Source organism: Mchenga conophoros, linkage group LG5, assembly GCF_057382185.1.
Source record: "Mchenga conophoros isolate Kocher_MC1m ecotype Shallow Benthic linkage group LG5, M_conophoros_male_GT1.1, whole genome shotgun sequence".
Taxonomy (NCBI): Eukaryota; Metazoa; Chordata; class Actinopteri; order Cichliformes; family Cichlidae; genus Mchenga; species Mchenga conophoros.
Window position 1 is genome coordinate 11,928,749 of NC_140530.1, and position 18,025 is coordinate 11,946,773.

The 18,025-nt window shown below is 41.3% G+C and overlaps 1 protein-coding gene across 1 annotated transcript in view; it reads left to right on the forward strand.

Moving 5' to 3' along the window:
* Nucleotides 1-11,641, forward strand: part of tafa4b (TAFA chemokine like family member 4b) — a 37,745-nt gene extending 26,104 nt beyond the window's left edge. Inside the window, exons 5-6 of the mRNA XM_085273312.1 lie at nt 8,358-8,482; nt 10,617-11,641. Coding sequence (XP_085129438.1) covers nt 8,358-8,482; nt 10,617-10,628 — 137 coding nt within the window. The 3' untranslated portion in view covers nt 10,629-11,641. The remainder of the gene's footprint in view (nt 1-8,357; nt 8,483-10,616) is intronic.
* Nucleotides 11,642-18,025: the final 6,384 nt, after the last annotated feature.

Genomic DNA, 18,025 nt, shown 5'->3' on the forward strand with positions numbered 1-18,025 from the left:
GCACACACTGCCAGTCTGTGCCAACCTCCAGGCACTGAGTTGCTATTGCTGCGCGTGACCAGTAGACGGTGCTTTCCCCATTGAAATAACTTTAGTAACAAGCATACCTGCTGGTTCATTTCAGCACCATTTTCCCCCAATAAAAAAGTAGATTTGTTTTTTAACCTCTTTGATGAGTTCCAAGATGGGAACTATTGCTTGATAATGATAAAACCAGGCAACCATAGCAAAGATGATTGGCTTTGTAATGAAAGCCAGGATAAACAAGGAATCACGTGAAACTTTGCTAACCCTTCAGAGCAGGCACTGCACTGATTCCTTGCTTTTATTTGTTTACTTCAAAGACGTGGTCTCGTTTGCTAAAAGGAGGAGTGACACTAATGAGAACCTAATGCACTCTGCGTGTGATTGAGAGTTAGTGATGGATTCTTTTTGATGGTCTTAATCACTTTTTTCGACTCACACTCACGCACAGACTGCGCGGTTCTGCCGTCACACCGGTCACGAGGCTTTCTAATTTTCTATTCAGATCTCACCTCGGAGTCTCACCTCCTCTCACTTCCAAATCCAGTGCTCAGCAGCACTTATCTCATGAGTCAGGCTTGACCTCTGAGTTCACAGTTCCAAAAGATCTCACCTCATCCAGGGTTTTCTTACGCACACAAACACACCTCAGTGCACGCACACATCCACGCGTGCTTCTCTCTCCCCTTTTTTTGGCTGGAGCACTGATGGAAAGAGACAACCCCCTCTCAGCAGGTAGCCTTTGTAGAAAAGCCATAGTGTAAATGGAGTTACATTATTGATGCTGGCTGAAAGAGGAGTTAATGGTGAGAGGTCCCATTACTGGGCTGCTGCACTGCATGGTGGGATACGCTTTTTCAAGTGAACTCTATTCATCACAACAACCCTGAAACCCACTTCTGTATTGGCTTCTTTTCTTTTTCTTCTCTGTTGGAATTAGCGCTGGTGGCGTGTGAGAATAAAGGGTTTGTCCTGCAAAAAGTAAGGTCATTTGGAGAAGTCTAAATCTGCGCGTGAAGAGTTTGCAGAGGTAGAATTGTTAACCGGAAAAAAAATAGAAGTCAAGCAGTGAAGCTCTTTTCGGGCTAACGCTGTAGGAGAAATGCACCCTGTCCACTTCTGAGTGGCTCACATATATTTTATATTTATATATCCTAAAAAACAAACAAAACACAGGTCGATGTCAAGAAAAGAAGTGCAGTAGCAGAGTTATGTTATGGAAATGTTTTCCTTGGTGTCACAGTACGCTAATCTATCTTTGAAGGACAGGAACAAACTGTTGCAAATTGTGAACAGTAACAGCAGCTTAGCCCAGAGCCTCTTTATACCAGACAGCTACAGAGGATGACCAGTTCCATCGTGAATGCTGACGGCCACCCCTTATTTGACGAGGTTAGCAGTCCCTAAATGCAGGACAAAGCTGTAAAGAAACAGCTTTGTCCCATGTTGCTATTCTTTATCTGAATAAGTAATATCGGTTCCATTGATTTTTAATTTGTGATGTATTATGATATTGTTTTTAGCTTCTTGGCCTTTTTTAAAATTGTATTTATTAGTCTGAAGGTTTGCAGTTGGGGTTGTAGTGAAGCCTGGAGCCCTCTCTCTTTTCTCTCTTTTATTTTTCTCACCATGTGTTTGTGAATATTGTCCAGGGTCTGTGTTTGATGTCTGGTAGAAGGGTTGTCTGCTCTTTTAACTGCAAAACAAATATGCCTAGAGGTGCCAATAAAGGAACCTTGAACCTGAAGATTGACCAGATTCACTAGATGTAAAGGTCCCAATTGTGAACACTATCACACAGTGTGAATTTATTGATGTAAGCAGCAATTTTAACAATATGTCATAATAAATAAACAAACCTCTGCACTTGTATCATCAGAGTAGCACCGGCATCCATCTGATCTGCTTTCTCTGGAGTACACTTCTGTACAAAAGCAGAAAGTTGCTCATAAAGTGAACTGCATGTTTTTACGGTGATTTTTTTGGGTACCAGACAAAATGACTTTAAATCTTTTCACAGTCACTGTCATTAAAGTATGTTTGGCGGTGGGGAACGAGAGAGAGCACGGCGACCTGATAAAAATGGTGGCTGAGTGAATTTTGCTCGCTGTGTGATAGATATGGTGACAGCCAAACTGTGTTTCATTGCTGGGCCAAGAAATTTAGTTAAGTGTTTCAGCACACATCAACCTGCTGTTGTTTACAATAATATCTGCTCCTTAATGTCATGCTTTTGAAATTTTGCCAATCTGTTCTGGTGTATGTGCATAACCATAAACCGCGTGCAGTCTTTGTCTGACAGTTATACCAATGTGTTTTTCACTTTTTTGCTTCTTCTTCTTGTTTTTTGTCCACATACCTGGGTGTGCTGGCATGGATGTGCGAGCTGGGGCAATGGAGATAAAGTGTGTTAGTAAATCATTGTAGAAAGAGATGGATGCCGCTCTCCAACTGCTTCTGCACTTCAGGATCACTGAGTGGAACTGTTACAAAGCCTGGGAGCATTCATATATCTGGATCCACCTCCAAACTGCCTATGGGTGTGTATGGGTTTGAGTACATGGAGGTGCATCATATTCCCTTTAAATAGTGATGACCTCGGAGCAAGGGCACAGGAATGCTCTGATTGTGCATTATAGCTTACACTTATTGCACATTTGGGACTGTATAGATGGACACATGAAAACCACATTACATCTATAGTGCTCAACAGACATGTGCGCACATATAAATGTGTAAGCACCCAGACACAGACACAAAGAAACCCTCCTCTGCTGTAGTGTATATATTCAGCTGCTCCATCGTGTGAGTTCAAGCAGTGCCTTTGTAAAGTATTAATGGGGATACACTCCCACAGACACATGCTGTGCGCACAGTGTGATAGGATGTCCTGGCTAACATCAAACAGGCTACAGCATAGTTACACAATTGGATAGGTAGTCATTAAATTAGTTTTGTTATATCAGAGGCTAATTGGTTACTTTAGATGAAAAGGTTAGGAGTCAGGGAAGTCCCTTTGAACTTGGTGACTTTTTTGCATTCAATGTGACAGATACATTTTTTGCCCACTGATGAACTGAGGACGAGGTGGGAAAAGGCTCAATCCATCAAAAAAAGGCTGTATGGATGAAAATGTACATTTTTTACTGTGGTACATCATAAAAGTAAAGGTCATGAGAATAATGAATAATGTACTATAATATAGCGAAACTATATTCATTACCATATCTCACCCTTAGAGGGTAGGCCCTGAGTAGAGGTGCTACATTCAAAGCAGCCAGTTTAGGTGTTTGGGCATCTGACCAGCATGCTGCCTGAGTGCCTCTTGGTGAGGTGTTTTGACTGTAGGGAGGCCCTAGGGTAGACCCAGGATATGCTACTGAGGTTGAGGAGGAAAAGAAAGAGAAATGATTTAGATTATGCATAACAGTTTTTTTGTCTTTTGAGAGTTCGATTGTGTTGACCTGGTAAAAATCAGAAATTAAAGCAGTGTTAGAAATCAGGTTTATATTTTTGGCATCGAGGTGAATGGAGGTGGTGTTTTTTTTTTTTCAGTCAACGCTTGTTAATTCACCTGCTAAGCTGGAGCACAGCATGCATTCTTGAAGTGCTAATTGGCAAGAATCAAGGCATTGCATACAATAACTGAGCAGCGTTGTGCCACAGGGATGTGAACAAAACATCTTTTTGCTTTCATGCAGTGGAGAAGGAGACCTGCAATTTCAACTTTGTCCACTTGATGTCACAAACATTACAATATCAATGCAAGCAGTGGCAGAGAAGGCATGAACAGAGGCGGCGCTGGGATGAATGCTCGTACGGCTGACATGCTTGTTTGCACACACAAAAATGAAAAAAGTGAAGCTGCAGCTGGCAGAATGCTGAGTGACATTTACCAGGTGTGTGCTAGATTGACATGTTGTGATCAGTAGCAGGCGAGCAAAAGCTGTAGGCACCCTCGTAGCATAAAGCATCCGCAGACCTTATTTCGACAACCCAGGAGACTCAATGAGAGCCAGGGGAATAACATACTGTAGCTCCAGTCCCTTCTGTTGCCTAATCACCTGCACCTTAAACAAAGCCCTGTCTAGACGTTTGCCCTCAGCTGATCCCATGCTGAAAGTTTGCAGGAGAACTTAAAAGGCATTCTGAGTGCAGCTTCTATAACGACTGCGAGTAACTGTGATGAAATGTATGCCTGAGCTGCAAACCTTTTTTTAATTAGCATGGGCACCTTTTGTGAATATAAATGTAGAGTCTTAATGAGACTGATGCAATTAGAGTACGTAGAGCTAAGGGCGAGTTCATGTGTTAAATGCATTTTTCCCTGAAAAAATGTCTTTCTGTTTGACGAACTTGGCAGTGATTCATTTTCAATGGTACTTGTTGAACATTATTGTGAAAAAATTACAGGCAAGACTGTGGAGACACAGTGGAAAGTCGTCATTGTCACTTTAGCTTAATAATTTTAAAAGCAACTCAGCTGATGATTGTTTTTCCACTTTGTTTTGTTTTGTAAGAGAGACTTTAACTGAGACCAAAGAACAACTGTTACATGAGTCACGAGTCATGTGGTATGAAGCAGCAAGCAGTAGGTACTTAATGTTGCTCCCTTATTTCCTGTGGAGCCCCCACATCGGCTGGATCTGCCTATTGCTCAGGTGCAGAATTTTGCCACAGATGTCCTTCCTGATACCCTTATGTGCTCGCTATGTCTCAGGCCTCAGTCACACAGGCTGAGAGACCTGTTGGCGACCATCTGGCAGCCGCTGATCATGAGGGGGAAAATGTGCACCTCCTGACTAGTTGTGGATCATTTCTTCGGGTTTTCCTGCCAGTCACTAGCATGAAATGGATCACAAAGATGTACATGATGCTGCACTGAAAGGCCTGTTGCAAATGCTTTGGATGGCAGCAGATTCCCACCTTTGTTGTCTGTAGCTTGCATGGAAGACACTAACTTGTCTGTGAACACTTGCTAATTCCTCTCTGAGCTAAAATGAAACAGTGTGATGCAAACTGGAAACGGAGACCATTTGTCTTCAAAGTAAAAGTTGTCCTTATCGCTGCAACCAACACATCCCAAAAGGCACAGATTTTCTTCGAAGGAAAACATTCTCCACTGCTTGGTGAGTAGTTTGTGTCTGCAGACAAGTTGGCGTCTCCCATGCAAACTACTGGGTGACAATAGCAGTTCCAAGGAACTTTTCAGTTCAGCACCATATACACCTCTTTCACCAGTTCATGTGACCAATTTCAGGTTAGCAAATGCCAACAACCTCCAGCAACTGAATTTTTCCTTTTTTTCTGATGACCAGTAGCTACCAGGGTGGGTCACTGACAACTGTGTGGGGCTTTAGCATTTGATTTCAAAGTGACTGCCAGCAGCCATCATTTACTATTGACAACCAGGGGAATGCACATTTTTCCTGGTGGTTGCCAGATGCTAGCCGACGGGTCTCTAGGCCTGTGTGTTCTGAGCGCTAAGACAGCACACAGTCTTCCATAAATCCATCATGTATTGCTTATATGCTCTTTTTTGTTTGTTTTTGTACATAAAAGGCATATGTATATGCCATGCAGTTTGAGAGTTTTGATAGTGATAGTGGACGAAGTTGATTATTTTTGGACAGGTCGCTATTTAAGCCGGTTTCTGGTCTATGTGCTAAGTTAAACTAGCTGGAGGCTGTCTGTGGTTTCATATTTACTGTAGAGGCTCACGAGGGTCAGTAGTGTTAATATAAGTGGATTAGTGAACTATTCAAGATGACTATCTAAATCTTCTAAATGTAAATATTGAATTTCAGTCATTCAAACCGTTGCGCACCTGAAAAGCTTCCTACTGGCCTCTAAACTTCCTCCATCAGTACAGCGAGGAAAAATACGGCTCCAGTGGAGATAATTTCAGAACTAACTGGTGCACAGTATTGCTGTAATCTTTTTACCATTGACCTGTTGAGATCTCTGTCTGAATGCCGTCCAGTACTTGAATTATCCATGACATCACAGGCCACGTACAAACTCGTGTCCATTTTCTCACTTGACAGGCAGGTTCTTATGTGTCATGCCCCACCCTCCTAGTAATAGCATGAGATAAGGTGCAATAAACACTAACTCCATAATAGCACTCAAAGGCCATGCCTAGTAGCTCTATATAACACTCGAGCAGTACAAAGCACTGTCGTTGACACTGTAATGGCCACATTAACAATCATTACACAGCCATTGGTTTTTAGAACCGCTTACTGCCACTGAGCTCATGTATCATAACAGTGTGTTCAACATTAGCCTCATCATAGCGGCGAGAAGTTTTTTTGTGTTGACTGGGCAGCTTCAAGTTAGCTTTCTGCTTCTCGCCAATTTCCACTCCGCCTCAATTTGCTACTCTCCTCTTCCTGTGTTTTCTTTGTTTGATCTGCTCCTTTCACCACTACAATCAGTGATAGTCATCCTCAAACGGCCTCTTTCCTTTGCACCCTTCACTCTGCCTCCCCGAGTTCCTCTCACTGCTCATTTCCTCACTACAAAGATGTTTTCTTGGTGAACAGCTATTATTTAGTCTTGTCTCCCTCCCTCCCGCCCTCCTCTCCCTCTTTCTCTTAGTGGCACTGTTTTCTTCTCCCAGAATGCTTGAGAGAATTGGCCCATGTTCTTTTGCATTATGCAGTTGAAAGTCAATTTTCCTCACAATACCAGCTTATCTCATTCATTTGTTGGAAACAGCAGATATGAAAAAAAATTCTTTCTAAACACCATCAGTCCAGCAGCTTAATGATGATGAAGTTGGGGAGATGGGATTCTTTTTTTCTTTCTGCATTCACCTTTGAGACTAAAGGATGGGCAGATGATGAGTTAGGAGAGCGGGGACTGAGTTATTCTCTCTTATTCTGTCTCTTGTCTACAAGGTGGGGTCAAATGATCTGTGAGATTTGAGTGCCAGCTGCTAAGATGGAGGAAACTTTAGCTTTTAATAGCGGATAAACTATAGCTCAGCCCAGACTGCATCCACTTTCCTACCTGTGCAACAGGATCCAGTAGCTCAAGACCATATTTACCAAGTCAGGTACATTTTCAGTCGTGTGAGGACATGCTTGAAAAACTATAATAACATGACATTCACAAAAACATAGATTCTGCACTGTATAGATGTGCAGTCAAATATGAGCGAATGTGCGGCATTGACCATGTTACCTCATTGTTCACCCACATGAGATATTATTGCATTAATATGAACCATGGCACTGGAACTAAGTGAATATGTCAGATGTCATACCGTTATTCTACATATAAAAGTGTCAAACCACGGCTGGAATGACGGTGGGAAAGTGTTTTACCTTAACGTGATCAGTTTTCATCCGAGACTACAATAAGAGAAGAAGGGTGCATCAAGCTTTGTTCACTGAAACACAGAAAAACAGCTTTTTAACAGATCCAGGAGTTGCTAACAAAGAACCCAACGCCACAGCAGTTCTGTCAAAGCGGCAGCTCTCTGAAACATCATCATGCTGGGATGATTTGAGTTATTAGATTTGGTTCAAATATGTCCTTGACTGGATGCTGCCATTAATCAAAACTTAGGTAATTCTAATAATTAGAATTATTTCGTTTAATACGATTAGAACAAATATGAAATCTCCACAAGTGTTTTGTTTTTGTGATCCTGCATGCATATCCTGCCGTCCAAGTTTTTCTTAGTTTGAACAGAATAAAAGTTGTTGCAGTCGGTAAATAAAACACAGCTTCTAATTGTTTGCTTTAGTACAAAGAGCTCTTTTTGCCCTGCAAAAATCATACAGCACTTCAGAATCAGCATGTTGTCTTAAATAAATGAGCCTTTTTTTTATTGATAGAATTTCTTCTTCATAATCCTGTTTTTCCCTTGGTCTTATGCAATATGAATAATGCTGGTTCCATTCACTTAATGTGTTTTGCTGATTTTGCATGTAACAAAAGGCAATTAAATGATAAGCAGAAATTTCATTTGAATTACAGGAAGTGACTGTCAGCTCCTCATGCAAATTCACACATCTGCACAAGAAGCAAAAAAAAAACAAAAACACAAACAAGTGAACATCAGCAGTGTTGCAGGAGGGAACTTTTCAACTCTTCTCATTCTACTTATGAATACAAAAAAACCCATTAATCTTTATTCACAGTGTGCTGTCCATGGTTCTGGTGGTTTCCAGTGATCAGTGTTAATTATTGCATGGTGTGCTGGTCACGTTGGTGTTGTAAATTTGCCTTATTCTAGCCTTTTGCTCTTCATGTCATATAATCCATTTACTAACCCTCTGTCTTTAATTTTCTCTCTGAACATCCGCTCACTACTCCAGCGTCCATTGTGGCCCAGAAGTGGTGGTGTCAAATGCAGCCATGTATGGATGGGGAGGAGTGTAAGGTCCTTCCTGACCTGACCGGTTGGTCCTGCAGCACTGGCAACAAAGTCAAAACCACCAAAGTAAGAAGAATGCATTTGTCTGTTTGTCTACACCTGCCTGCTCTCTCTCTCTCTCTCTGATGTGAAATCACTGATCAACGCTTCTCCTTTTCATGGATTTCTTACCTGTGTTTTTTGCGCTTCTGCACCGTGACCTACGTGCAGTGTGTAACTCTAATTATAGCGTAGCCTTTGAAATCTTTTCATCAGCGTGCTACAACAAAGTGTGTAAAATTATCAGTGCTCACATCAAAAAGTCCCACGAGAATCATGTGATGCCCAAAAAAAAAAAAAAATACAAAAAAATGCATGTATTACCAACCTAACTAACATTTGATGTAGATAGATATGACCTTGATCTTCAATTCAATTGATTTGTTTTGTCTGTGAAACATCTTGCTTGAATTAGTGTTGAGTAAACAAACTTTCAACTTGATGACTCTTGCTAGTGTTCGTATTGTATACGCCAGTATATGAAAAGAAAAAACTCAGAAGGGCTTCCCAAGAAAATTAAAGTTGATCTTGTAAACAGAGATTGTTTGGATCTTCAAAATGCCCACAGAAGACCGCAGTCTAATTTAATCACTTATTTCAGAGATCATTATAAATTACAAAGAAAATACAGCGCTAATCAACAGGCAAGCCTCCAGGTGATTGTTTGTGGAGCTCCTGTAGCCGTATCTCTTCAGGTAAGACGAATCAAAAAGAACAAAAAACAAAAACAACCATCACAGTAAACCCGAGACCTCTGTACAGTCTACCCCACACAACCGCCATGTGATGTCGAGTAAACTGATGCTATTCATATGAGATAAATTGATTTAAATGAGGGCCCTTCATGGCCCTTTGTAATCTGCTGAAGTGTGAAAGTTAATTTGTGGGTCTGACGACCGGGCAGTGTGTGTGCATGCGCCAGAGTGCGTGCCGTGGGATGGAGCAGGTGTTTATTTACAGGTGAAATATAAAAAGAGAAACAGTTGGACGGGAAAGCGGCGCAGGCGCCATAAGACTAATTGCTCAAGAGATGGCATAACAGAACAACATCTGTCGCATTCATTAGAATGCATTATGGCTGGGGCCTTCCACAGAGGCTTCACAATTAAGAGTCGTAATTAAATTGGTGAGTGGGGTAGACTGAGGAACAGAGGCACTGCCGAGCTCAGTCACAGGCAGTGGAATTAATGACCCTGGGCCTAACACCAACTCTGGGACTGATAGGTGCAATTATCCCTGTTTTGTTGCACGTTGCCGTCTCTCTTCTTCTTCACTCCCTTCCTCTCCTTTTTGTCCCTCCTACCTTGTCTGATGAGGCCTTTAAGCTAACTGCATCAGTGGACATTAATTGTGAATTTGCAAGGTGCTTTGGGACTGGCGAGCAGTTACTTGGAGACTTGGTGGCAGATGTCACTGTAGATAGTTGCAATGAGACATCGATTCCTTGGCAACTGCTCACACGGCCCTGCTCTCTTACTTTCTCTGCAGCTCTGCTCTTTACACTGGGTCTCTCTTTATTCCTCTGACCTCCTTGTACCACCTCAGCATATTATTCACCATGATGATCAGTATATGTCAATCTTTCTTTCACTCCCACACGGCGTAGGTGTGTTGTAGAAAGATGCATAGATTGCCTGACTGAGGCATCATCATTTAACAAGAAACAGCAAAAACACCACACCATGAGATCTGTATTTTCATTCTTACTTAATGTAGTTTTATTTGCAGGAGTGGAACAAGCAGAATTAATATTTTATGCATGAACATATCTGGTCATTATACAGCATAAACACACACCGCACTGGGTTTGCTGGGAAACAAGTTCTTTACATCTGCAATTACACTCCTTCAGCTCTCTGTTCAAGTGTAAACAAACCATTGCAGCTCCAAGACATGTGAAATTCAGCTTAACCAGTTGAGACACTGTTGGTTCTTGCAATCAGACCACCGGCTAGACTGCCAACAAGCTCTTTTGGTCCAATGAAAAGGACACAGAGGCTGAAATACAAAGGAAATTGTTTGACTTTAAATATTCACCCCTGACATCCGATTGTCTCTTTCAAATAGAAACATTTGTTCAGCCACTGTGAAGCACTTCATGTGATTAGATGTCTCTGCGACCCTGATTCTCTTCTCTTCTCTCTCTTTTTTTTCTTTTTAGGTCACCCGATAGCAAGAGAGCCACCGAGCCATGAGGAAACATGAAGCTTTCCATGTGGAAAGGATGGATGACTCACACATATTGTATTTACTGTAAGATGCGGGAAAGGAAAGGACTGCTGTCAAGATATCCATCACAAAATAATGGGATCAAACGTACTCATCACAAACTATGTTCACTTGGCAACATGGAGCCACGTGTACAGCATATGTAATATGCTGGTTGTTGAGACCAATGGACTACAATCAGGGTACCAGTGGACAATAAGGCGACTCTTTTTTCCAATAATGAACAGTTTGGATTAATCAGAAACGTTTGATTTCAAACTCCAATTAAGCATTTCAAAGTATATATTTCAACAAAGCTTTCTGGGACGAGCGTAAGATGTGAACTAGAGGCGGCGCTGAGAGTGTTGCTGGACACGGTTCAGACCTGTTGAACATATACTGGAAACACTGGCGGCAGTCTGGATGGGTACATGAGAGTTAGCAGCTTATAACTAGCAAATAGCAAATTAGATTTAAACGGCTCTTGTGGGTCAAGTCACTACCACAAAGACTGTTTTGCGGGAGTCATTTTGCAGTTCTAATTAGGAATTGCAATAGGATCATAACAACATATTAAAAATTCATGTAAGATATTTGCACTAGTCGAAGCCGTTTGGGAATGTTTTGTTTTTCTAGATATCTCTCATCTTTTTGCTGTGGATGTCACATGAAACTGAAGGTGAGCATTTTGTAAAGTGTCTGACACTTGAAGTAGATAAATATGTATATCACACCTCACTCATTCTGAGTAGTTATTTGTTTAAAAAAAAAAGGCTCAGACTGTCGAGCTTCACTTACATACAGCTTGGTACAATATGAACTATTAAAGTGTGATTCATCCGTCTCATTTTTTTGCCCAGAGAAATTTTCCAGGCTCGGCCTTCAGAGTTATATATCTTTGATCTGTTTTATTCGGTACTGCGACATCTCTTATTTTGACTGTTGAAAGGAGGACCATAAATGCTCAAACAAGTGTGACCTGTTCTAATGTTGTTATTTCTTTCTTCCTTCTTTTTTTTTCCTTGCTGAAAATGTTTTCCAAATATTCTGGTTCTTAATCTTTAAAAGCACCACAGATACAAACCCACCGCACGATGAGGTTTCTTTTTAGCTTCTTTTTATTAGACGTGTTAGTTTTTTTGCACGCACGTTGCCTATCCGGTCGTTAAGTCTGACGTCACAAGCCGTGTCTGGGCCTAAACTCCGCTGCAGGTCCATATATCAAACGATCACTATGGCATTACTGAGAGTTGAAAAACTGTCTAAAGTCTTTCATCTTTAATAAAATGATCAGCGTTCTGCTCTACCAGGTGTAACAATTGAGTTTAACATCCAGGCATCCATGAAAACGGAATTTATGACATAAGTAAAGTAAGTAAGTAAAGTTTATTTATTAAGCGCTTTTCATAGACAGGTAGTCACAAAGCGCTGCACACAGAGATTAAAATAAACAATACGATAATTAGCAAATGCATGATATACACAATAGGCCTATAGAGTTTAAATGTAAATCAAAAATATAAAAATGTAAAAAAGCATTGGTCAACAGAAAGCTTGTTTAAACAGTAAAGTTTTTAACTGTTTTTAAAGGATTCCACAGAGTCAACCAAACGTAGTTGTAGAGGTAAACTGTTCCACAGACATTTGACAACGGAGTTAGAAGTTAGCAGGAAGTTAGCTCGCTAGCTTCTATCTAAATACGATATAGCATGTCCTGACTGCGGGGTTTTGGAAACAAATTAAAACGTACAGCTCTGTTATCACTTCCAACATAAATGAAGACAGAAAACTAAACAGCAGTGACGTTTGTAGGGTTACTGAAGTTGGGCTAGCTGGTATATAATGATGTGCTACGTGACCGCTAGCGACACAGCTATGTTAGCATAATATTAACAAGCTAACTTTTTTTCCACTCGATAAAAGTTAACATGAGTGTTCTCGGTGGTCAGGAACAAATGTAATCGCATGGCAGGATGCTGTAAAAGGACCAAACTTCAGCCAGGAGAACAACTGAGATAATCCATCCACAATACGAGGTTAGTCATTCATATACTGCTGCATGGGCTGGGCTGTAGTTACATCCTAAGGTTTTAAAACTGAGCTTAAATAAATGATTAGCGGTAATAAAAGCCGAGGGAGGTCAACAGGGATCACTGACTGTTTTAGGAGCTTTTTGAGACTAAATAGAAGAAAATACAAAACATTAAACATGTTAACAACACAAAAGCCATATTAAACGCAGACTACTTTAGGCCCGGAAGTAGGATTCGTCACGTCATCGACAGGATTGATTTTCTCCAGAATTACCCTCCGTATCAAAGCTTGGGTGAGACATACTGAAATAATTGCCACAGATAATGGCAGTTCAACATTTTGCAAACATGTTTTTTTTCTGTACAAGGCTCGATCATTACAGCCCTGAGTGCAGTAGCATCGCGCCCTGTACAAACATCATAAATCTCTCTATTATCTTTGTCCATTCTCCCCCATTCCACCCCCCCTTTCTTTGAATCTTTCTCTCCTTCTCTTGTGCCCTCTCCTTCTCTCTTTTTTCCCACTGTAATGTCTCTGAAACAAATGATGGCACAGATGAAAGTTTTCACGCAATCTACCCCACGCACTGTATCTTAATTTCTCAGCTGTTCGGAGTAGTTTGCAGCTTTTTGCACTGATGCTTTCCAAATCATAACCCTGCCCCCCACCCCCCCCTCCCCTCTTGTGGACACACAACCAAAAGAAAGTGTTTTTCAAACTGCATCATTCTGCCTCTCTGATTTGTGAATGTCTTGGGTTAGTGTGCCCAAGGGTGAGCCTGGTGGGGGCTGCTCCTCTGTGAATGAGAGCCTCTGCTTTCAGACATGCTGCCTTGTGAGCTATGATAAATTTGTGGGAGCTGAGCAGCTAACTCTCCGGCTCCAATGCCGAGCTCTGAGCCAGAGGGAGCTTGGGGACAGCAGGGCTACCGGTTGCAGGCAGTTCCACTCTCTCATTACTGAGAGGCCTGGATAGCACTGGGCTTCTCTCGGGAACACTGACATGGAATATTTTTAGGCTTACGATGCAGCACTGCAGTTAGGCCAGTCACACCAAACTGCCCTCTTTCCACGAGCAGCGTATCAGCAACAATGGTCCTTTGGAGAGGGAAATATGATGGCATCCTGTAACTGCATTCACGCTCAAGCAAAAACACCTACGTCCACATGAGCTCATTCTTTTTTAAACTTTTTTCCGTTTCATGCATATGCACACGGGCGTGGGAGAGCTGGAATTCGCAGAGAAATTGGCAAGCCTTAATTACAGCAACCAGAAGCTAATGGAAAGGTCTTGAGATCTGTGCAACATCAAACTATATGGTGGATCTGTTTCCCATTCGCCCCTCCTTCCCACTCTCTCTTTCCCTCCCTCAGAGAATTCATGTTCTGTAGATGAGCCTGGCGCCTTGCTCCCCTTCGTCCTACATGGCTCTCTGCAGCAGAATCAATATTTGAGGACTATTTGCGCCGCTCCCCGGTGGCTGGGGTTTGACGCTCCAGCTCCACCTTCAGTTTCAACTGTGTTTAGAAAGACAAAAAAAGAGCTGCCAGGGACAGATTCAAACCTCGTCCCAGGTCACCAGTATTTAACGAGAAAATCACCAGAGTGCACCGTATGTACTTTTACTATTGCTGTGCTGGACAACCAACTCTGCAGCAGAGAAGCCACACACTACTCTGCACAACACTCCACTTGTGCTAGTTTATAAGAAGTAAGTCTAAAAAACCCACTAAGAACCCTTGAGGTATCTTGGAAGAATTTATATTACCATTTTCACCTTTAATGATGCTACACTGAATGCAAATTTAGCAGACATCAATGTCTATGCAAGGCTATATACATTATCCATTCTTTGTTTTTAAAAAAAGCTTAAACCCTGCTTCCAAAACCTTTGTTGCTAGCTAGCTTTTAAAAAATGATGAAAGAAATGTATTCTATGTATAAACTGTGCTTGCATCACATTATCTAGTGTGAAAAATAATCTTGTTTTTAACTGGAAGGGGATGTGTCTTAGTGTGTCAGTGGGGGTCTAACCTCAAACACCCCGTTGAGACTGGAAGCTTTCATCTCCATGGGTTAGCAACTGGTGGGACCCAGAGGGTAGGATCCTTAGAAGCAAACAAGCAGCATGGAAGAAAAGACTGCAGAATATCATACTAATGAGAGGATAGATAGCTGGAGTAAAAATGGAAAACAGAAGAATGACAAGATACCTACAAGAGATAAAGAGGTACAGCTGTAGTGTTTTGAGAAGTGGGGGAGAGTCTGAGGAGACTTTTAAGTATTTATTTGTTCATGTGTGAAGTCTGGTTGGTCAGCTCCAGAGAGGATGCATACATCATCAAACCAAACACCAAAAAGTCCATCGTCACACTTGTTGAAAATTTGTGCAATCATTATCTAACGAGGGAGAAAAAAATGGATGAAAAGCTTTTGTCTTATTCATCATACTTTGTCAAGTCCAATTTGCATTAGCCTCCAGCCACGTCTGACAAATATGGGTTCAGGATTCATTTTACGTGAGAGCTGTAATCTTCAGATGAAGTGAGTCGGTGAGAGGCAGGTGAACTTGACTCGGTTGTAGGAAAAGAAGAGTTCGCTGTTGCAGGAGGAAGAGGCTGGAAAGCCTCGCTGTCTGAAAGTGACACTGATTTAATATAAGTCAGAGGCAGATTAGCAGATGAAGAAGATCTGATTGGTTTTATTGTTGCTGGATGGCACTCGCTGGTCTCGTCACTGTCACTTCAGATGGAACAAATCAACCCGGGCCAAAGTGTTTCCTTCAAGAGAGCAAATCATTTTAGCCCAAAACCATATTATTCACACCACATCTAATTGCATTCAGGCCTTTTATTATCGCTGAGCTCACTTGAGAGCACAATGCAGTAATTTGCCTTCATTTTGAATCATGGGGTAGGATGTTAGAATAGTGCAACAGCAATAGCCGTCACGTGGTTTTTATTGGCCACCACAGCTGGTTGGCTGTCAGGTGATGGTATGGGGATTAATTGCATTATCTCCAGTCTCTTACCCAGCATAGAAAATGTGACAAAACACCCTAACATAGCCCATTAAAATTCTATGAAACCAGGAAAAAAGAGAGGACAAACAATCAAAAGCGTCTTTAATATTCATTTTGTGGCAGGCCTGCGACTGGCCGATATTGACGGTGGAGTGAACGGGGGGAGACATTAACATCTTCTCCCTCGCTGCTTCCTTTCGCTGAGCCGTCCCTTGCTGCGTCGTCAAACTCACTTATCTCTCTGAAGCAATTAGCCACTGGAGGCTCCATTGACCTGAGCCTTTGTTAGACTAACGGGTTACATTAGCATGGCCGTAGCCTGGCAGGCTTGGCAATGCATGTGTCGTTGCCAGTGCGAGCAGCACTGATAAAGAGGGGCCCTGCAGTCTGTGGGTGTGTGTGCACAGGAGGATTAAGGAGCTATTATTAACATATTAACTGTCCATTACCATTTTGGCACTTATACTGAATACCTAGTATATGCACTCTGTATATATGTATACTATACACGTGTTTGCTGCAGTCCTGTTTACATAAGGAAGGTGTCTCATATCTGAGTCAATATGGTTTTCTCTGCATTTATGCTATGGCATTCAAAAAATTGAGAAGCTGAATGCAAAGCAACACTGATAATGTACACAGTAGATATCAGACTTCAACAATATGCGTCCTGATGCACAATATTCCATTGTATTTGCTGGCGTGAGGTGCATACATACAGTAGAAGTGACAGATTTAATTCTGCCTACTGACACTTTAAAATTCCTCAGATATGCACATGACAGTAAAAACACTGCTTGCTCTCTCAGCTGAACATATAACAATAGAGAGACCATGCACTTAGCTGGGGAATATGGTGTGGTAACAGTGCTATTTAAAGCTCACGTCTATTTTGTGAATATTGCATTTACTTTACTGTCACACTGTATGACTGCCAGCTCCAGACCATATAACAACAGAGGGTCCATATTTAGACAGCACATAAATATGCATTGAACTCTCTGATAAACAGCCAGCATTTACGTTAAGCAGAGAAATGGGCTACTACTGCTAGAGTGTTTGCACCAATGACAACAAAAGCTAAATTTGCAAGCATTATTCATAATTAATTATCATAGTGTGATACTCCTTCCTTATTTACCAAATTAATGGTTTGTTTGGATGAGAAATGTCTCCTGTCTGGCATGTTGGGTGGAGAAACAGCATCCTCATAAATTTCCCTGGCAGGTGGGGCATGGAGAGAGTGATGAGACAGAACAAGGGAGGATCAAACACAAAGAAAACCATTAGTTCCACTGACTCGCTGCTGATTTTTACAACTTTAAAGTCATTCCTTGCAGAGACCTTGCAAATTCTACCATGCTGTGGTACTTGTCATGTAACGTGGAGTCAAGCTCATCCCCCAGCTAGCCACTCTTTGCTCTACAACCATGTGTAAAACAGTGGGTTTTTCCTTCATTCAACTTTATGCATCATTGAATTATGTAACAGTGGTTTTGTGTCCAAATTGTCAACTATAATGGATGTCTTCTCTTGTCATGTCATATTTTCGATTAGGCTTAAAGCAGCACTTTGCCGATGCTTCTCGTGTAGCCATTGTCAGCTTTTAGAAAGTACAGCTCCAACAGAGCGTTAAAATGAGGTTGTTGTTACACTCAGCTTATTTAACCCTTGTATGGTGTTCGGGTCTGTGAGACCCGTGTTCAGTTTTTTTCAAAAGAAAAATTAAACAATTAATTATTTTTTCACGTGTAAATGTGTTGTGTCTTTCCACTCACTCCACTTGATTATAACTGATTTATTTATAACATTTTATATAAAAGAAAAACGAGAAGCACATTAATTCATAAATGTATGGAAGCCCGTTTCCGCCACTAAAAAAAAAAAAAAGGATACTTAACTCGAAATTTCGAGTTATCTTTCTCGAAATTTCGACTTATTTTCTCGAAATTTCAACTTAGCAACTCGAAATTTCGACTTAATAACTCGAAATTATGAGAAAAATAACTCGAAATTTTGAGTTATTTTCTCATAATTTCGAGTTAGCTCTGCCAATCAGTAATCTATGTGAATGACGTCATTTCCGTGTTACCCGGAAGCTGAAGCCCTCAGCTACAAATGCTACAGAAATGCTAATTATAGATACGGATCATGAATTCACAAATTGCTGAGTATTTTAAGCGTGGCTTCACAAATGAGGAGATTCTTGCGTTATTAGCTGAATCACATGGCATTACTATCAGCCTCCGTACACTTGAAAGGATTTTACACAACAACCGACTTTGGCGCAGAAAGAACAAAACAGA